This window comes from Engystomops pustulosus, chromosome 4 (assembly GCF_040894005.1).
Source record: "Engystomops pustulosus chromosome 4, aEngPut4.maternal, whole genome shotgun sequence".
Classification (NCBI taxonomy): Eukaryota; Metazoa; Chordata; class Amphibia; order Anura; family Leptodactylidae; genus Engystomops; species Engystomops pustulosus.
In genome coordinates, this window is record NC_092414.1 from 144,704,204 (window position 1) to 144,726,477 (window position 22,274).

Below are 22,274 nucleotides of genomic sequence, written 5' to 3' on the forward strand. Positions count from 1 at the left end.
GTTATCCATGGCCTTCGAATATCAACTTTTCAAATTATGCTAATGAGTCTGAGGCACTCCTGGGGGGGGGTTTCTGTGTTATCTCGCTGCAGAGGAATGCTCAGCACATGTAAAGCTGCACCATGTAGGGGCTCTGTTAATGCCCTTTGGAGCCCTTCTGACTGATTAGCATAATGTTAAAAGTTTATATTAGAAGGAAGGAGGCTATGGATAACAAATATAGAAATAATACAACAGTCAGTGCCTGGATCTGTGAGTAAGTGTCCTTAGTTTATGATTTTGATGGTTTATTTCAATTTGTCCAAATCTGTTTTGTCTGATGCAAAAAAAAAAAGAGATTACTGTAATCGCTATTGAATTTAATTAGAAATTAGAATGCCTATGTACCTTATATACTCGAGTATAAGCCTAGTTTTTCAGCACAAAAATTGTGCTAAAAAACCCAAACTCGGCTTATACTCGAGTCAAAAAAATAAATATATCTAAACTCACCTTTACGGCGACCCCTGTTTATCTTCTGTGCGATCTGTCCGGCAGCGGCTGGCAGGCTATATACACTGGGGCAGGGGCTGGCAGGCTATATACACTGGGGCAGGGGCTGGCAGGCTATATACACTGGGGCAGGGGCTGGCAGGCTATATACACTGGGGCAGGGGCTGGCAGGCTATATACACTGGGGCAGGGGCTGGCTGGCTATATACACTGGGGCAGGGGCTGGCTGGCTATATACACTGGGGCAGGGGCTGGCTGGCTATATACACTGGGGCAGGGGCTGGCTGGCTATATACACTGGGGCAGGGGCTGGCTGGCTATATACACTGGGGCAGGGGCTGGCTGGCTATATACACTGGGGCAGGGGCTGGCTGGCTATATACACTGGGGCAGGGGCTGGCTGGCTATATACACTGGGGCAGGGGCTGGCTGGCTATATACACTGGGGCAGGGGCTGGCTGGCTATATACACTGGGGCAGGGGCTGGCTGGCTATATACACTGGGGCAGGGGCTGTGACCAATGCATTTCCCACCCTCTGCTTATACTCGAGTCAATAGGTTTTCCCAGTATTTTGTGGCAAATTAGGGGCCTCGGCTTATACTCGGGTCGGCTTATACTCGAGTATATACGGTACGTGTTTTTTTTACCACAGGTGTAGAGAATAATATAGAATGTTGTACTACTTTGAGGATGTTCCCTAATGAAAGTGTATGCATGGCCTGTTACTTCAGTTCACTCCTTGTATTAGTGATGTGGTAGTAAATTCTCCATACACGGCCTTTCTGCTAGGTTTGTGAAAGTAGTGTGTGAACAGAGTTGTATTGTTTTTATGAATTGTCTGTTTTACTATTTAATACAGTTGTACATTTACATCTTCCCACTATGGCAAGGCATTAATTACGAATTCTAAATTTTCTAGCCTACTCCTGTTGGATCCGTCCATGTAGATTCGGGAACCTCTGCGATAACAAGGGACAGCCATGCCCATCGGGAGCGGCCGTCACAGAGCCAGCCCCTGAGAAATCAGGTGAGATACTTTGTTAGACTAGGGCCGCTTTTTGCTATAGTATCTGTGAGCGCCAATGACCTCATATTAACTCCTCTTATTAATGCTATAATTTTTTTAAATGATAAATTGCTTTTTGTTTAGCAATGTTTTTCCTTGTGTGTGTTTTTTCTTATGAAATACTAGAAACATTATGCCCTTTTCATTTGGTGCATTTCTTCTGTTTAGTATTTTCTAAACTCCATTGGCATTGGTCCATAGGTAATATGATTATATACATGATGATGATTGATACACTAATATGGCAGAGTTTATTGCTCAGTGTGTATTGTGCTATTGTTGGATTGTATATAAAGATCACCACTAAGGTTCCTTGCATACAGCCTCATCATTAAAGTCAGGGGAGTAACTACAGCGGTAGCAGCCATAGCAGCTGCTAAAGGGCCGCTGTGTCAGGGGGGCTCATCATCTGACCTGGCACACTAAAAAGTGGAGGATATATGTTATATACATATCCTGTACAATTTGCAGATATATATATATATATATATATATATATATATTATGCTTTGCGTCTGTATATGGCACTGTATGTGAGTGTGTGTATATGCTCAATACATGTGTGCATGAGTATAAATGTGCAAGTATAGAAATCTGTATATTTTTAAATTGAGAATGGGGGCCCTATTCAGAAGCCTGCTCTGGGGCCCTGCCACTCCTAGTTACGCCTCTGATTTAAAGGGATTCCTAGAGTGCTGTGTATTTCCATACAATATTTATTATTTTTATTATTCCCCTCTTGTTGTGTCTGGTGTTTGTGTTTCTGTGTGTTTTTGTTTTTCATGTATTTTTTTTTTTTTTCCGATCCAGTAGACAAAAATATCGTTTACTTGGGCTGCTTTGGTTAAAGGACATCTACCACCAGGATTAAAGACTATGCAGATGAGCATGGGGGGCTTCAGGCTGCATTAACACCTATGGAACCTTGAGCCCCTCAGGCTCATTTCCATATTGTCTTTCATTCTGGTGGTAGATGCCCTTTAATACTAGAATGGATCTCTCCCCATACAATGTCAGTTTACAGGGAAGCATACTCAGACATTTTTTTAAATGTGTTAAATCCTCAATCCGCAACAATGAGCACCATCCTTTGCAATGGTTTTAGTTTTATTGACCACATAAAAAGCTTGTGTGGTGCAATATATGTGAAGAGAAAAGACCTTATTAGCAGTAAAATGGCGCCACCTAGTGACCAATCGTCATGTTGCTTATGACTCCTCACATGCGGCAAGTTGCAGCAAAGTGGATGGGGATTCAACAAATCAACATCCAGACACTGCATTAAAATTTTGAAGCCGCAAAATGTCAATTGCTGCTGCAGATTAGACATCTGATACACTTGGGGGGAGGTTGAACAGCTCCAGCTGGTACAGTGGAGTTCTGTGTTGGTACAGTATCACTAGATGCAATAATTTGAGGAAGAACACACAGGAGATGAGTGAGATGAGAAGTGCTGTACTATACTTGTACTGCCTGTGCTGGAGTTTTATTGATTGGGCTGTACATCATAAACTGAGGTGTAAGTGGGCGGGGGGGGGGGGGAGGCTTATTATACAAAATCTGGTCTCTGAACGTACAGGCGCAGGGGGATCCAGACAAGTGATGGACAATCTACTTTTTCTGTTTAGGTTTTTGTTTACTTGTCTTCCTTTTGTTGTTCCTTGTTTTGTTTTTTTTCTTCTTTCTGTGTGGGAGCATAACAAATTGCACTTCATAGTGACTGTATTTAATATTCAATGCCATGTAGTGGGAAGCTGGAAAAAAATTGGGGTAACGGTGGGGCGGGAGAGGGCAGAACTAAGAAGGCGGCGCCCACGCGCCTTCAGGATTTAAATGCCTCCAGCAGCTTTGCCGGAGTGCCAGCACTGACCGTGGGTGTTTGCTGCAAACGCCCACCTTGTATCGAGAGCCCATGACTCCGCAGCCATACCTCCACAGCCGGTATGTAACTTAATACTACTTGCTAGTAAGGGGTCAAGAAGTGTCCCATGTTTTTACTGTGTTCACTCTCTGTAATTTTTAACTTCTTTGGTTATGTCCTAAATGTTCAGAGTGGGGGAAGTGAGTGGAGCTAAGTATTTGGTTTTCAAATACTGATTCATAATACTATTCAAATACATTGGGGCTCATTTACTAAGGGTCCGCAGACCGCGTTTTCGGCAGGTTTCCAGACTATTTCCATTGTGCGCACGCAATCAGATTTTGGCACATCGGCGCCGACTTGCACGCAACACAAATCGGGGGGTGGGCCGGCGGATTCGGATTTAACATTTAGAATTGTGTCGCAAGACAATGCGCTTACATACTCCGGCAAGAAGAAGGAGAACTCTGGCGGACCTTGGCGGGTAAGCAACGGATGCAGGAATCGGGCGCATGAGCTTCGTGAAACGTGCCGGACTTCATCTTCATCAGACCAACCGAATCGGGGATCGCGACAGGACCAGGTAAGTAAATTTGCCCCAATGTGTGTAAAATCTGACAACTAGTCTGTGTTATGCTCTGATGTCCAGATAGAGCCTGGATTGACTCAGAAGTAGCTTGTCAGAAGTTGGAGACCCCTCTCTCATCCCATTTTATTTATTATTGGGGAAATAAATGTTCAATCTATAAAGGGCTTTTCTCATTGTAGAGAAACCCATTGATCTTGGATATATCGGTACCTGATCCATTTTAAAATATTTTTAATAAATGGTTACTGCCCACTTGGTTATCATGAGTCTAGAAATAAACAAGGGACAACTAGAAGTCTGTGTGTTCTTCAATATACTTTTTCTCAATATACATTAATTAGGCATAGTTAAAGGTAAAGGAGTCGTCCTGTTGATTATGAGAGGTATTTTATACTTCTAATTTGAAACCCTCAAATCTTAATCCGACATATATCGCCAATTGTGGAAAATGGTAACAATTCAGTAATAGACTGCCGTTGGCAACATCAACTAGACACTGCTAAAACCGAATGATTTCTATTTTATGCAGATTAGAAATAATGTTCATATTTTTTGAGTAAATGGCTAAATTTATTATATAGAAATTATGACACGTTGGCGACTTCTTCGTGTGCCAGTGTCACATCACAGCGTTATTCACAGTAATGATCTGTTCAGTTGTCTTCATTGTTACACATTGTTCTGAATTTTTATTGCTTTTGGACTGATGCCTTGGAGTGGTGTTAAACAAATGCATCTCACTATTGTTACTTTATAAGTTTTATAATTTGCTTGGACTGCATTCCCAGCCCTCTCTTGCAAGAAAAATGTCAAGCTGCATATATAAAAACAAGCACAGACATAGAGGAGGGATAAAAAAAAAAAAAACTTCCCATCCCTGTAAAATATGGTTGCTGTTTACGCCACCAGGTCTTGTTGTATTTGTTTTTATACCCAAGACCCCCTTGCATTTTTCAATAAAGGGAGAGCTGAGTATTTTGCTATGCCTGCAGCACACGTTCATAGCTTGGCTTTCTACTCACCTTCACTAACACAGTGATCTGTTTCCATTGCTTTGGCCTGGCTGAACTCCTTCTCCCCAAATACCCTTCTCCTCCACACCTTGCAATCGCATGCTTCCTAACGCCTCTGCGCAGACGGGCGCTACAGACCGCCGAGGAGCTTGGGAGTTACAGGCCAGCCGACAGGCTCACCCCGCTTACCTGGCACCTCACCTGACATCAGACCGGCATGGGGGATCTGTGCAGGTATAAGAGCATGTTGGGATTAATATTTTTAGGCATGTAAAGAATGTTGATGTTTAACAAACAAATGAGTGCAGTCATTCTCCTTGAATGTATTTTTCCTGAAATTTTAGACTATAACTTTTAGTTTTGCATGAAAATTTTTGGTTGGTCGCTTCCTTTTCTTAATGTTGGCCAACATTAATTATAAGTTAAATGAAAAATATACACAGTATATTGTAAATATAATGATAAATACGAACTACAGTGTCCTGTACATTGTTCCTTTTTTTAAGTGCCTTGAGAGTATAGCAGGTATTAAAGGGGTATTCTCATTTCAGCAAATTGTTACTTTTTGTATGATGAAAAATTATGCATTTTTTTTTTCCAGCATACCTATTTCAATTCCTCATGGTTTTCTAGATCTCTGCTTTCTGACATTCTCTATAGGAAGCTTCTATGTTTGCTTCCTAGTGGTCAGAAATCTGACTGTAGTCACACAGGTGCACGGCTCGTTATAACACACAGCTCTGATTACTCTATATGATGCTAACGATCTGTGCATTTGTGTGACCATGGTCAGATTTCTGTCCACTGGAAGTAAAAACAAAAAGCTTTCTATAGAATTGCAGCAAGCAGAGATCTAGAAAACAGTGAGGAACTGATACAGGAAGTTTATTGGAAAATTGTAGAACTTTTCATTTTACAAACTATAAAATTTTATTTCCTGAAATGGTAGCACCCCTTTAAAGCACTATGCCCATCACGCAGATTTATAACTTTTGGGTCCCTCTTCTGGAGAAGGGGTCTGACTTCCAAAATTCTAGCAGTATATGATCACTCCTGTTTTTCAATGGGGACCGCTTACAATAGACAGTAAATAATGCAAAATATTCTATATATATATTATATTATATTATGTTACAGAAATATTGAATGGTAAAGTTTACCTGGCTCACTGCAGGTCCCCAGATGAAGTAAGTCCTGGGGGTTGTGCTTTCCAAATGGCCTGTCCCCTCGCTCATTATTATCCCACCTCCTTCTATTACAGGTTCCACTCAGGACGTAGGGAAGCGCCTCACTGCTCACAGGGCATTCGTCTCTTCGCTACGCTGTCTTACTAAACAGTGCATAGCGAAGGGACGCGTGAGCAGCGAGGTGCGGCAAGCCGCCTCTGCTCACTCTGCGTGTTGGGATTAACCCTACGTCCCGAGTGGAAGCTGTAATAGGGAGTTAGTGGGAGGGGAATAATGATGAGCGAGGGGACGGGCCTCTGCTGGATTCACACTAGAACCTGAGCCTTATCCTTTTGGAAAACACAACCCCCAGGACTGCAGTCGGTGACCTGGCAGGGCCAGGTTAACTTTACCATTCAGTATTTCTGTAACCAATGCATATATGGAATATTTAAAAACCTCTTTCTGAAGTACTATTTACTGTCTATTGTAAGCTTTCCTCATTGAAAGAGAGCCCTTTGGTGACAGGTTCCCTTTAAAGTGATGTATACCGTATATATATACTCAAGTATAAGCCGAGACCCCTAATTTTAACACAAACTGGAAAAACCTATTGACTCGAGCATAAGCAGAGGGTGGGAAAGAAATGCATTGGTGCCAGCCCCCTGTAGTCTAAAGCCTGTCAGCCCCATTAAGACAAATAAACTCCGTACTCGCCATTCCAGACGCCCCGGGCAGCTCCTCTTCTATCTTCATGTTCGCGGCAGCTCCTCTTCTGTGAGTACTCTGCTTATACTCGTATATAAAAAATAATAAACTAAATGGGGAGTTTTCAGCACAAAAAATTGTATATACAGTACATCCAAAAGTATTCTGATGCAGTGTCTATACTTCATAGCTTGCAGCATCCTAGAACATAACATACATTTCTAGTGGCTCTAAGATTAACATAATCCTCTCCAGATAAACAATATGTTCAGACCTTGCTCCTTATGGACAAAATTATTACATGGAATATTAATAAGGATACATGCACAGGTCACAGTCAAAATATTTCAACTTCTAAGACTTCAACAACATTTTAGCAGTTCACAAATCCTATCAGCACCATATTTTTCAGCCAGTAAAATATAAAATAGATTGTTTCATTTTGGGTTGCAGAGTTATGGTGAAACTATTCTTGTGTTCTTGCCTACCTAGGCTTATAATGGTTGGAAGTGTAAAATGTTTGGAATTAACATGATCAAGAAATATGCTGTGTATACAGTGCATGATACACTAGTAATATTGATGTGCATGACTCTACAGTAGGTTCTCAGTAACTAGTGTATCATACTCTGGTGCTCTATAAACTAAAGGTACTTGCAGGTCATAACATATGTAGGCTGTGCTATTCCTTTACTCTTACACTAATGCCTTAGTTTTTTATGTATATTTTTTTTTTATTTATGTTTAAAAGGTGATGAGTTCAACCAATGGGCAACTGAATGCTGATGACCAAACAGGTGGTCATTCCAATGCACCAATCACAGCGCATGCCGAAGTGGAGGTTGTGGAGGAAGCTAAGTATGTGCCACCTACGATCCTCCCCCAGCACGTGTACCCATTTAATCCTTTCCTATGTGGCTCATCTACGCACTTGTCTTCCATGTTGTGCCTCTCTGTGAATACTTCCGCTACATTATATATCCCGGCCTAAATCACAGCCTTTTCTGCATGCAGTCAGTCTACAGAGAACATTGTACATATCCTCTGTACGTCAGGCACTACATGTCTTCTTTTCTTGATGTTAACAATCGGACTGTGGGTTTCTAGATTATTAACTTTTTTGTGGATTAGAATTATACTGTGGTGACCGGGCAGATGAACAGATATATCTTCTGTAGCTTGACACTTAACAGCTGCATCTTGACTATTGCTTGCGTTTATTTTTCTATAGGTATAAAACATGTATAGGTGATTTTTTTTTTTTTTTAGACTTTGTACACATCTGGACTAGTGTTTTTCATGGTTTTGCATTTTCATAGGAGCAGAACAATTAAATAGAGATTGCACAATAAACTACTTTTGCTGCTTTTTGGGGGTTTCCTTTATGGATCGTACTGAGCAGTGATGTCTGGCACATTTGACTCTGGTGCCTTTAATTATGTCTATTTTTAATGCCCAATATACACAGAGCTTAAGAGGCAACTTATGTAATTCTAGAACTATAGAGCAATTATTATAGTGCAAGCAATCTTTGTTCCAGTAACTTTCATAGCTGATTCTTTCTTGATAAGGCAGCACAGACTAGTTGTGATCTGCTTAACCGGTTTCTGATATCTTTGGTTGTGACAGCATACACTCTTCTCCAAGGCTCTTTGTCCAGTCAGTGATGTAAAACTGCCTTACATTGCAAATGCTGGCTCCAATGCCGGATATGACCCCATAGAGACGGTCAGAGTCTGTCACCTAGGGCAGTGGTGGCGAACCTATGGCACGGGTGCCAGAGGTGGCACTCGGAGGCCTTTCTGTGGGCACTCAGGCCTTTGACCCGAGGACAGACTTCACCAAACAGGACCAAATCCACCGAATCTTCCTGCAGTCCCAGGCAACGTAAGAGATTCTGCTCTCAGACACTTCATTGGCTGTTTGGAACTGCGGGAAAAGTGAGAAGGTGCTGACAGAAATGCATTATCTTTGTAGGTCATCCTGCTGGACTCCCCATTCTTACTGTAGAGAGAGACCCTGCAAAGGAGCTACAATGAATGTGTCCTCCTTCTTTCAATGGTATTGGTGGCCTCAGGGGGCCGATATGATTGAAAGATGTTGAAAAACCGATAGCAATAAGTTACTGCTTCAAATGCAATGTTGGCACTTCACATTAAAAATAAATGGATTTTGGTTATAGTTTTGGCACTCTCTAAAAGGTTCGCCATCACTGACCTAGCGTATTGATTCAAGCAGATCCTGCAAGGGACTATATGCGTGCCGTGCTGCAGTTTAAAATCGGGAATTGCAAATGCAGCTTATTAAGAATAGTTGTAATTGTCCTTAATCCTACACTACAACATCTGCCATAGGTGACAAGAGACCATACACTGAGAGTGTTGCATCGATAGTGAAGATATCTGCAAAAGGCCCTTTTTTAAACTTATAACCACAAATTATTTAGGAAATTGATGAATGTTTTTATAAGCGTCAGGCACTTAACTTTGGGAATGGATGCCAAGTATTTGTTTCCAGATTGGTTAGTTTTTTTTTCTCTTTGTGGCATAGTTGCATTTCTCCTTGGTGTCACAGCCTCTCTTGACCTGTAAAGCCGCCATTCTTTTGACCTGCGAGGCATGTTGTCTGCATGGCTGCATTCCCTCATCCTCTCCCTAGTGTTTCTTGGGTGTATTAATATTTCTCTCTTTCTCTCTCTGTCTTTTGACACACTGTAGCTGCGTGAAAATGCTCAACTTGTGGTGAGTCTCTCTACGAGGAGCGCACACCATGGAGAGGACCCCCTCCCCCACATTAAGTTGGTCCATGGGATTACCTAGTATATCTCCTAAGCTCCCTGCAGGATAGACCATATTACTCAACTTGTAGAAAAACCCATTAAGAAATTCCATAATTGACAGGGACGCGTTAGGAAATATTTTAGTCATCATCATGTGATCTGAAAAGGACAAATACACCACAGTGTTTGCACTTTTTCCACTATTGGTGGCAGACCTGCCATTGAAGGACTGAACGAAGCCACCAAACATATTACTATTAACTCGTCCCGCTGAAAGCGGTCTATTATGTTAAACTAAATATTTAGGTTCCTTTGGTTAGCCTGTTTGGTTTTGCTGACTATAGAATACAGACGCTGTACTTAAAGTACTGTTACATTTCTTGTCTGCTCCTGCTGTGTTTCAGTATAGCTTCCACTCTTGTTATTTTGTTGAGTCATGTTATTGGCAGTCTGACTCTGATTTATAATGCTCTTTGGGTAGACAAGAGGTTTCTCTCTGCAAGTCGGAGCACTTTTAGACAACAGACCTATCAGTAGCGGTAACCGCTTCTCTAATGTAAGAAATGTGGCAGCCTTTGTTTACCATATTTGTAATCTTCTAGAATATGCTTCTAGGTTTTATAACTTCAGAATGAGAGTTTATTTACAGCCGCATACTAATGCACGGACCCTTATGAGATGTACTTTTAGACCATATTTGGATTTCCAGGATGGGGTGTTCTCATAGGGATGTGGTAGGCTTGTGTTTTTATCCCATATAGCACTGCACATTTCTTTTTATTCACATTACAATATTCATGATATAAATGTCAGGTTAGAAACCCTTGTAAATATAGCTGTGATGCAAGTTTAGCAATCGTCTTTCTACAGACCTCACCAAAAATATTCATATTTTAATAGTGAGAGGGGAAATGGTCTTTATAGAGTAGCCTGTATGACCACAATATTTTCTTATCTTTTGTGTTCTGGAACTGGGTACAAGTCACATATAGGATTGTAATGGAAAGTGCTAGCAGTAGGGATGCCTATTTTTCTTCCCACCACTTAGGTCCTGTCCTCTCACTTTGAACTCCCTCTTTGTCTGGCTAAGTTGTTGTCCACTTCTCACCTTGTATATTGTCTGCATGTGACACACCAGTGTGTTTCTTGCTCCTCATCATCCCTCAGACGTCTGTAACCACCCACATGGTGCATCCAACCTCCTCTTCCGTTTGGTGTCAGATGAAGGGACAAGCACCTTTTACAGTGATGTTAAATACAACTTGTTCAACATTAGTGTTTCCCCTACTAAGCTGTCTGACCCTAAAGCAGAATTACTTTGTGTGCATTTGATATTTTTATATGCAGCCCTTTTATTTTTAGACTCCCCTTAGTGCAGTTTTGCAGTAGTAAAAGTGATAGACCTCTTCATGTGACTGACCTGCCTCCCTCTCCTTTTTTTTTTTTCTTTTTGGCAGGTGCTGCTGTTTTTTCAAAAGAAAAAGGAAGAACCACTCTCAGAGACATCACAAGTGAACCCGCCATCATCTGGGGAGGAAACTATCAGATTAGCGTCTACAGTGTCGCTGTGTCAATGACTTTGGGGCATTGGGGTTGAGGATGTAGGTTCTATATGGTGTAAATCTTCAGGGGAAAAGTGGACACCAGAAATCGAATGTCATCTGCTATAATGGAAGGCCGACCCAGAAGTGGTTTCTGAGTCTAGGTGCAATAATGCCGATCCCTCAGAGCCGAGAGCCCTAAGAAAAAGGGCAATGCCTACAGCTCAGAAAAGGGACTGCCAGGGACCACTCTTCCAATCTATTGGTATTAACTGCATAGGTAACTGCACTCCCTCATCGCTTCAATGCAAGAAAATCCTTACCACCAACAACCTGTTTTACCCCTCAATAGCCATGTTGTGGGGTGCATCTCACAGCTCCTAATATTTCCCTCAGCCCAGTACTTTTGACTGGAGACAGTAGAAACTTGACTACATTTTATTTAGAAAACGGTCCCAAATCTACAGGTTTTTTTTTCCCCTTCCCCCTTTTTTATCTCCTTAGAAATAAAGTATAGACAATTTAAAGCATTCCACAGTAGATGGGCCGCTTCCTGCATGGGTAAATGCCTCACGGAGTCTGTGTTGCACTACTGGCTTTAAAATAAATATACCTTTTTTTTGTTGTTGTTTTTTAAATGGATAAGACATGTACATTCTCTTGCTCTGCTGCACGTTCACCTCAGAGCGAGGCTTGGGCTCAGGTTTTAGAATGATGAAGCCTTGTCTCCCTGCTTAGCTTTATGTACACAGCAGACCACAACTGATTAAACTGAGGATAAGTATTTAGTGTTGCTGCTTCAGGGGAAAAATAAAATCAGATTGGAACTGATAAATGGACTAAATACTATGGGAATACCTCTCTATGCTTGAATTCTTACTGTAGATCTTCTTGCAATGTTATATTTTTAATAGGAGCCATCAGAAACCTTTTTTTTTCATTTTGGCATGGTATTGTCAACTATACCTTTCAAATATTTTGTGATTTGATTTTCCAATTACTTTGGTGGGTAACTTATGTTCCCCTGTGTTCGCATACACTGACATAATCAGAGTTTGGCTGCGAAAAACTGTGAATTTTTTTTTTTTTTTTTTTGTGTACAAGTTATTTAATCTTTATCAGAGCTGGTTCTAGATTTTTATATACAGACAGGGTTTTATTTGTCAGTCCAGATGTTATTTTGTTGAATATTCTTTTGCAAGATCATGAAGTTTATGTATCATTGCAATGAGAAGGCAAAATTCCAAATGGCCATACCTGATATTACAGTAAGCCAACCATGCATAAGTCAGACATGCCACAATGACTTGTTTCATCCCAAAGTCAGCCAGTATGATTTCTGCATCACATTTCTTTTGTTTCATTCTCCACTTGGAACGGTTAAAAAAATCTGATTTTGTTTTAATAATGATTATGATTTTTTTTGCAAATCCAGCATTACATAGTTCCCACTACAGTTTATTTTCTTCATTTGTGATAATTTGTGAGCCTTTGATTGCCAGAAGTGATTATTTTGCGTGCACTGATGAGATGGGATACCTGGCGGTGTACAGAAAGGTTTCCCTATTGCACCAGTGCCTTTTGATTCTGATCAGTCTTCATTTCAAGCTTCCAGACACTGAAAACCATTGCCACAAGGAAATGCCTTGTGTAGATAGATGTTTCATTTGTTTTTGGAGGTAATCAAGGACTTGTATTACATATACGTTTCCACATGAATGGATCAAACCCTTCCCCTCAGGAAACTTATGCTATATCCCTTCATTGTACAGATCACTTTTTTTTTTTTTTTTTAAAGGTATATTTAATTTAGAGTATTGCATTGCACTGTAGCTAAAGGGGGATTTTTTAAGCTGTTTTGTGTTTCTTTTAAGAACTTTAATAAATGTTTGTCTGTTAAATGTTTCTGGCTCTGATGTGAAGTTACTAAACTGGAGGGGTGTGGATTAATAGAGGATTTTATTTCCCTATGGATTAATAGATGTATTTTACTGATCCTATTAACTGCCTATTGCACAACCTTGGATACTTAGGTATTCAAAGGAAAAAGTTACTGATTATTATAAAACACATAATTTTCATGCTTTCTACTTGCCACTTCTTAAGATGGATGCACGGCACAGTCACTTCTCCATATAGTTTCTTCCTCCTGCTCTTTGGTATCATTAAGGGTACATTTACACTAATATATGCTCATCCAGCTGCTCAACCATCCCCTCTACATAGGAGATAGTGGTGCACGGCCAGCCACACAGGTATAGATAGAGCAAGCTCTATCTTTTCCCTTTGTACGGTACCACCACCAGGAGCCTAGAAGGACATTAATACAGCTGCAAGTTTGTCCCCAAAATGGCAGTGTCAATGCACCCTAAAGGTGCTGTCACACAGTGCGTTCTTAATCCGTTATTAAACTGACTTGAAAAAGCATGCCTTTTTGCATGTTTGGCTGGTTTGAATCTGTTTTTCTTCATTTGTGGAAGTGTAAGCAGCTGTGAAAATGTTAATACAGGATTCAAACCAGCCAAACACATAGTAATCATGCAAAAAGACGTGGGTTTTCAGTGCCTTTTAAAATGCACCAAGAACTCTCTGTGTGACAGCACCCTAAGGCACAGGAACACGCCTAAAATCGTATGCCAATTTACATCAGTCTGGCATCCATTTTTTTCACTGATCCTCACAAACTGTAGTCTGAGTGCCAGAAATGGTTCTGACTAGGACTGTATAACCCCTACCCACACCAGGACGTTATAGTAGGTCCCTGCGGGAAGATACTATAGACTTTCTATAACATCCCGAACGGAGCCGGCACCAGAAGAAGCAGCTGTCAGATGTATATTACAGCTGACGCCGCGCACCAACACCCAGCTCCGATCGAGAGTGTTAACCCCTTACACGAGGAGGTCAAGCGGGACTGTGGCGTGTAAGGGTGTTCCCCCTATGGATCGGATCCACTTCCGGGCAGCCCCGAGGTCTGCCAAGTGCCCCGGGGCTTCCCGATCTTCCTTGCAGTCAATTAGTATAGTAGAGCAGTGTATTGGACTTGAACCGGCGATCAGAGCATCGCTGGTTCAAGTATGTAGAAGTAAAAAAAAAAAACAGTAAAGTTTCAACATTACAATAAATACATAAAAATATAAGCCCCTAAAATGTCACTTTCCCATAAAAACACTTAATTAAAAGTACAATCTGTATAATAAAACAGAATCCTTACTGGACCTGCATGGTAAGCGCCGAAAAAAAAAAAACCCCAGCAAAAAAAGTCCCAAAAAAGGTAATTTTTAATTAACACCTTTTATAAAATGCTCTAAAAAGTGATACAAAAAATGTTACGCATATGAAAGTCGGTGATGTTAAAATATTTTTGCAAAATTATTTTTTCAGTAAAAATGGGAAAAATTAACTATAAAATGAGGTATTTTTGTAATCGTGGCGAACCATAGAATAAAAAATGTTATTTTCATGGTATGGTAAACGGCCAAAAAAAACCCACAAGAAAACTTTCTTAAAAATTGATGATTTTCATTCCCTCCACCAACAAAGTGTTAATAAAATCTCATCGATTAGCTATAATGCCCCAAAATTATGTACCTTGAATGTGCATCTCATGTGGCAAAAAAATATGCCCCTATAGGTCCACATTAAAAAAAGAAAAAAAAATTATAGCCTGTACAATGTGACATAGCAAATCTGTTATGGATGGCGCCTTCTTCCCTTCTATGCCCGGCCGTGCGCCCATACAGCAGGTTGCCACCACATATGGGGTATCAAACTTTCTGGTGGCTTTTTTCATTTAATCCATTGCAGATGTTTTGCACACAAAATGTAATAATTTTGACAATTCATTCAATTTGTAGAACGCACCTCCATTTTGTTTCAACCCCTATAAAACACCTAACAAGTGCTTCTTCACATGTTGAGGGGTGTAGTTTCCATAATGGGGTAATTTACGAGTCTTGCAATTATTTAGGCCTCTCACAGTCAATTAGAAGTTGAGCAGGTTCATCTAAATACGGGTTTTGGAGTGCAATCCGTTTTGTCAGAGTTTGTTCAGTGTCTCAGTTTTTCATGCGCATTTTCAATGCACTTTCAATTCGTTTTTAACGTGCAGGTAAGGCCGCGGTCACACGTACCGCTAGACATCCGTTCATAACGCTAGTGCACAGGGGGAGGTCCTCGGCCCGAATGCACATGCGTTTCCAGAGAAACGCATGCGATCGGCTTAACAATCGCATGCGTTTCCCTGGAAACGCATGTGCGATCGGGCGAGGACCTCCCCCTGTGCGCTAGCATCGCGTTATGACGGACGCTTAGCGGTACGTGCGACCGTGGCCTAATGCGCGTGAAAGGACTCAGGACTGAGCTCTATCTTTTCTATGGCAATTGATGCGTGAAAAACGCAGTGCAATGCGTTTTTGATGCATCTCCATAGACTTGTATGGTGCGTTTTTCACGCGCGTGACTTGCAAAAGTAGAGCATGCTGAGATTTAAACGCGCGTTGAAAAAATTGCAAGTCTGAAAAGACCCATTGATTACAATGGGTCAGAGTGCAATGCAAGTTCTGCGCGTCAAAAGCACGCACAGAAAAGGCGCGTGAAACACGCAAGTGTGAAAGGGGCCTAAGGACAAGCTTTCCACAAGAAACCTGGGACTAGGATCATTTCACAGCGTTAAGGGAAACTTTTTTTTAATTTGACAAACTATACATGATATTATCCATAATGACGAGCCATACATATGTTTAAATATAACCATTATTTGAGATTATTTTTAACATTGTATGTGCGGGCAGGAGTGAGCATTCTTCTAATTGACTTTATTTAGAAATTTGTCTTACTTTGTAATGATACTTGTTATATTGCCTGGACAAATTGGAATCACAATGGATCTATCAAAGATTGCTCTAGAGGCCCAGAAGATTGAGAGCGCGTTCACACGTTCCACTAGCGCCGCGTTCATAAGGGGGCGGAGTTTGGGGCGATCGCATATGCGTTTCCAGAGAAACGCATGCAATCAGGTTATTAATCGCATGTGTTTCCCGGGAAACGCATATGCGATCGGCCCGAGTCCCGGGCACTGTGCGCTAGCGTTGCGTTATGAATGCGACGATAGCGGAACATGTGAACGCGCCCTGAAAGTAAATGCAACGATGCAGTCACTGTTGAACTATCACATGAATGAAGAAACAGAGGTGGTAAGAATCCAAAAAAGTCCTTTATTAGTTTCAAGCGGAGGTGTATATAATTTCGCTATATGCACTGTCGGCAAGTGACATTCCGCCTGCACTATTTTATATTGCCTTTTTTTTTTTTTTTTTTTGTACATCACTAGGAGCATGCTCCTTTCTTTTATCCATGGGAGACAGCTATCCAGCAACAGATAATGGGTGCAGGCAGCCAGCCTCCAATTCCGTCATCTGTGCATGCAACAACAGCTTCAGGTGTGCCGTGATTGGAGTGGCGCCTCCTAAAGCTCCACCTACACAGGGCCTGCCTAACAATTTTTTTGAGGCGTCTTAACAAAAAGATGTATACATTCCTCCTATATTCAAACAATAGTAAGGGACTGTATATCCTTCCCATTAATTCCTTCATGATGTCTTTAAGGTGAATCTCCTAAAATCCGGGATTAAAGATTACAGAGGGAAAAAAAAGACTACAATGTAGCCTGTAAGGGGGCTAATAATTTTTCACTTGGATGACCGCTCTGAAATTACATATGGACAAGTTAATTTTAAATGGGGTTACAATTCATTTTCAGCCACTGTTCTAACAATGCCCAATTTATTTTAAGGACTTAGATTCAATTTTTATAACATAAGAGACGGATCATGTTGTCAAGAGTTTTACAATAAAACCTTCGTGCTCCCGTGAGCACAAGATTTGATGTACAAAACAAGGTTTTGCCAAATAAGAAACATATTGAGGACAGTTATGTTCCACCAGTATAGCCTTACAAGCAGACCCAGAAAAAAATAAAAATTTGCTGTCTAAAGGATTATTCAAGTTTCTTTCTCATCACCCTCCTGGGTTTTTATTTTACTTTGCAAGGACTACAGTTTGCAGAGCTCTGGTTATAATATTGCATAACCACATATGTAATATAGGCTCCAATGATTAATGCCGTGTTCAATGCTGATTTTACCGAATGATAGGCAGAATGTACTAGCATTACAATAGTTTATTTGCAAGAAATTTTCTGGACACACATATTGTTTTCAGAACTTTTCACCAATTTGGCATAAGTTAAAATTGCAAGTAACCCCACACAATCTCATGTGTTAGAATTTGCACTTGGGTATTATGTATCCTAAATAATACTGACAACATCATCCCTTTAAAGACACGAGTGTCAGTTTCTTTTCATTGCACATAACATCCACAGATGAAATGCTGTGATTATACATATACACACACATACTTGGACGGCCACCCAGCAACAGCACTTATCCGCGCTCCTGTTGCAGGCTGTTAAGGAGGTCGCACTGGTTTCGGACGCCATCTTGACTACTGTCCGCCATCTTAGATACAGCGGCCATGTTCCCTGACCATTGTCAAGTTAATGTCATGATTCAAACTTCATTTTATGTAACCTGTTTGCTCGCCTGTCAGCTAATACCCTTTGACATTTAATGAGAAGCCAGTCTGTCCTTGATAATAATATGATTCTGGAGCCACTTATCATCTCCTTCTCAGCAAACTAGTATAAACAATATCTGTGTACAAGGTCTCTGAGAACTGAGCACAATTAATTCACTTTTTTCCCAGAATATACTGATGTCCAATAGCTTTGCAGTATACTATTCACACCCCTTTGATGACTCTTCTGTCTGATATATATTATGCATTTTGATTATTAAACGGAAGAAGATCTTGATTAAGAGATTGACGCGTATGTCTTGGTCATTATGTTCAATCATGAAAGGGTTAATTAGGACTCACCTTACAAAAGTCAAGAGGGCTGTTGGGGCCCTGCATAAAAATCCCTAACAATATTTGGCGTCCATCTGGGTGGGTTTAGGAGTAAACAACAACAGCACCAAGACAGCCTCCGTGAAGTGTCCCCGCCGGCTTGGTGAACAGAACTGACCAGAGCGCTCTCAGGGTAAGATATTCATTTTTTCTTGTCTACCTTGATATGTCACTTCTGGTTCACTGGTTGGACGGACCGGGTAAGACTGTCTCTGTGTTTTGTATTTGCCACTGTTGTTCACTGTAACCTAAGCTCATAGTTTTTGGCAAAGAACCACTTTGTAAGGTGATGGACAGAGACTGGACAGAGATTGGACAGTGACGGATGGTCAGACAGTCTGTGGTGTTAGCTGAAGCAGTGAGACGGGAAGTAGTAACCCTTAGATGTCTGCAATGCTAGAGTGGGAGAGTGGGAGATATTCTGTTGTGATTATCATAGTGTCTATAGTACTGTTTGACTGGTGCCAATAGGGTTACCCATAGAGGTATAGAGCTCAATTTGTGCACGTGCAGCGGAGACCCGCTCTGATCAAGTGTGTGTTTAGCTTTCTTTTTTTTGGGAGTCTGAACAGCCTTGTGAGACTGTAAGAACTAGTAGTGACTTAGTAAAGAGTCGGTAAGAGAGTGGACTCTGTGGAAGTCTGGTATCTAGTTTCTTTGGGGTCAGTAAATCGAGGTGTTGGCATTCGCTGTGTCTGTGGGGACAAGTTTGGTTGTGTTGCAGTAGTAGGCATTTATGATGAGTTGTGAATTGGAATTGAGCCAAGTGCATTGCAGACAAAAAGATGTAGGTAGACAGAAGGTTGGCATGATGTAAGTAGACAAAAGGTTGTTGAGTTAAGTAGAACTGATGGAAAAGTGCAAGTTGACATGATCGGACATAAGGCTGGTAGTTTTGTGTTGAAATGAAAAGTAGTATTGAAGGTTTTGGGATGTGTCAGATGATCTGATGATTGTACAAGTGAGAAAACTTTGGAAACAGACACTTAGAGCCTCTGACTTTGACGGACGGACCAGGACAGAGTGACAGGAATCCTTCAGAGTGCCCAATGAAGAAAGAGACGGGCGATAAGGGACATTTCAAAGTTTTTGATATGGAAAGAATTTGAGAAAAAGAGATTTAATTATATTTTCCTTGGAGTGAAAAATGGCCCCTGTAATCCAGACTCCACCCCTGTATCTGGTGGTTAGAGAAGATGACACGCCCTACCATTCTTCAGTGGCGGCCATCTTAAGACAGTTTATTTCTTTAGTGGCGGCCATCTTAAGTCAGTTTATTTTTCAGTGGCGGCCATTTTAAGTTATATTCCCTTCAAGTCCCTGAAAGTTGATTGCTGTTGGCAGCCATAAAAGCTGTTGTGGGGCTTTGTAGGAAAACAGCTGACCATGCTTGGGGCGTCTGCTAGGGGTCTTGGAGTGTGGGAGGTTGTTTGAGTATTATTCAAATTTATTGATCCCGACAATTAGAGAAATATTACTATAAAAAGTGTTACAATGTCTCCGGTACCTGCTTTCTGGCATTTAAGGGGTTAACAAAAGGGTAGGGGCTGTTGGAGCTGCGTTTTGTTTTGTGAAGAACTGACATGTGCTGTGTCTTATCTACGAGAGAGACGATAGTGACCTTGATGTTCACGGAAAACTGAATTTCTCCATATTGAGTTGCTTGGAATCTGTGTTCTGTTATCTCGTGGTTTACAGGCTAGTGAGAACATTTACATTTGGGAGGGGTAGATCGCTGCGTTTAGACTTCTCCCTGACAATCTAAAAAAGACTTGAAGGAATTTATTTGATTGTGGAACAAGAATACAGTATGATGTGATGTCCTCCTGTGTACCCCATGAACAGACTAAGCAAGAATGAGCCCCCCAACTGTATTACAGAGCCTATGACTGACTTTTGTTCCTTTTTGATTAAAAACCATCTTAAGTGTACCTGGATTTTATTGAGACGTTGGAGTCTGGCCAGAACTTTATAGGTAGCACAGAACACTGGACTGGAGATGTGGTGGAGGACTCTGACATTGACGTTCAGAGGGAATAGAGGATGTTTCACAGACCACGCCAAAGTGAGATTGACAACATCTCCGGAAGTCTCAACCGACCAACCCAAGTGGGCGTTGCGGGGAGGAGACATTACTTTAGTGAGTGGCGGAGACGGCCCCGACAGGGCAAGACAAGGGGGGTGGTTACGGAACAAGGATGTTAGCGAGAACAGCCCCCCCAAACAGAGTTAGTGCCTTTCATTGTAGAACTCTCCCCTGCTAGCCCGATGATGATTTTAGCCCATTCCCGGTCAAGAAATACTCAGAAAGAACAGCCGGATACATGTAGCATGGTCCATGATCTCTAAGCTGCCAATGAGTGTACTGAAGCCCAGTGGTCCCTATCCCAAACTGGCAGCAGTCCCTGAGAGTGACATATTATTCACTGTTATTGATTTGGCAAATGTTTTCCTCTCTGTGCCCCTACATGAGGATTGCCAGTACCTATTTGCCTTTACCAGTTCAGTATTCCAGTATATCTGATGCAGATTCCCACAAGGGGGGGTAAAACTCACCCAGCCAATACCCCACGGCCCTACAGGGAGTAGACTGGCAGACTGGCCCCTTACTGGATGTTCTCCGCTTCAGTATGCGGATGACCTACTGTTTTTGTTTGCCAGGATGCATTTATTGATCTTATGTGTTTTCTGTTCCAGAAGGGTTGCAAAGTTTCCAGAGACAAACTCCAGTACTGCCAGGAGAAGGTGGTCTTCCTAGGCCACTGCTTCTCAGCCACAGGCAGATACCTGACAGAGGGAAGAAAGCTGGCAGTCCAGAATGTGCCCCTGCCCTGAGGCCCTAAGCCTCTTCACATGTTTCTAGCACTGGCCAGCTGGGATAAGGTCTGCTGCCCCTTTCTGACTGAATTGCCTCTTCCCCATTTGCCCTTAGTTAGGAGGCAGTTGATGCATTCCATAGCCCTAAGCTGGCAAATCCTGTCTGCCCCGGCCCTAGGCACATGCCACTGAACCAGACCTTTTATTTTATTTTGCACTGAGTATCTAGGCCACAGGTGTCTTAGCCCAGGAACGTGGTGGCCTCCCAAGTGACCTACTCTTAGGCCCGGTTAGACTCAGTCATGAGGGGAGCCCCTCATGTGTTAGTAGCTGCAGCCAGCAATCTGCTCAGCAAGGCCAGACCAAGGCCAGATCCTAGACCCTAGATCACTCAGTTACTGTTCAAACCCCACATACCTTGCACAGTGTCCTCACCCAAGTACAGCCCAAGCATCTGAGCAAAGGCCAGACAGCTCAGACTCCAGTGTGCACTCCTGATGCCCCAGGATACACTTATAAGGTGCACAGCTCTGAATCCTTCGTTCTATCGCCAGTCTTCCAGGATTCAGAGAGGGGGGAGAGAAGGGTGATTAACCCAGATGTTGAGTTTTTTCTCATAGATGGCTCCAGGTCTGCAGGAGAAGACAGACGGTTCTATGCTGGATATACAGTGGTCAGTGGCGCACATGAGGTAGTACAAGCAGAACCACTCCCTCCACACAGGTCAGCGCAGGAGGTGGAGTGACGGCACTCAGGGAAGTGCTACAGCTGGCGGAAGGTAAAAGGGCGAACATCTATACACAAGGTATAGTTCTTGGGTCTAAACACGACTATGGACCCATATGGAAGGCTAGATATTTCCTCACCTCTGCAGGGACCCCCTCTAAGCATGGCGCGCTGGTTAAAGAGCTCATGGATGCTCTCTTACTTCCACAAGAGGTGAGGATAGTAAAAGTAAAAGCAGACACAATTTGGTAACTCCACAAGCCAAGGGCAAGTATGTGGCTGACGGGATGGTGAAGGCAGCTGCACAGATGGAGCCCGGAGACTGTCCTGAAGTCTCAGCGGTGAGTTCTGAGCTAAAAGTTTGATCCACAGGTGTTCCAGTCCCTGGTGGCCCGAGTGTCATCAGAAGTGAAGGAAGAGTGGAGGAAAGCTGGAGCCCAGATGCCGATGGGACCTGGATGCTGGGAGAGAGGGTGTGCCTGCCCGGAGCCCTGCACCCGACAGTAAGTCAAGTATCCCACGGACACACACACACATATCCA

At 42.1% G+C, this 22,274-nt stretch overlaps 1 protein-coding gene across 4 annotated transcripts in view; it reads left to right on the forward strand.

Moving 5' to 3' along the window:
* CSNK1G1 (casein kinase 1 gamma 1) overlaps positions 1-13,122 on the forward strand; it is a 51,742-nt gene extending 38,620 nt beyond the window's left edge. The window contains exons 10-14 of one of the 4 annotated variants that reach the window (XM_072147928.1): positions 1,414-1,521; positions 5,147-5,257; positions 7,649-7,755; positions 9,615-9,638; positions 11,134-13,122. In XM_072147928.1, coding sequence (XP_072004029.1) covers positions 1,414-1,521; positions 5,147-5,257; positions 7,649-7,755; positions 9,615-9,638; positions 11,134-11,191 — 408 coding nt within the window. In that variant the 3' untranslated portion in view covers positions 11,192-13,122. The remainder of the gene's footprint in view (positions 1-1,413; positions 1,522-5,146; positions 5,258-7,648; positions 7,756-9,614; positions 9,639-11,133) is intronic. The other 3 variants (XM_072147930.1, XM_072147929.1, XM_072147931.1) reach the window with 3 other exon arrangements.
* Positions 13,123-22,274: the final 9,152 nt, after the last annotated feature.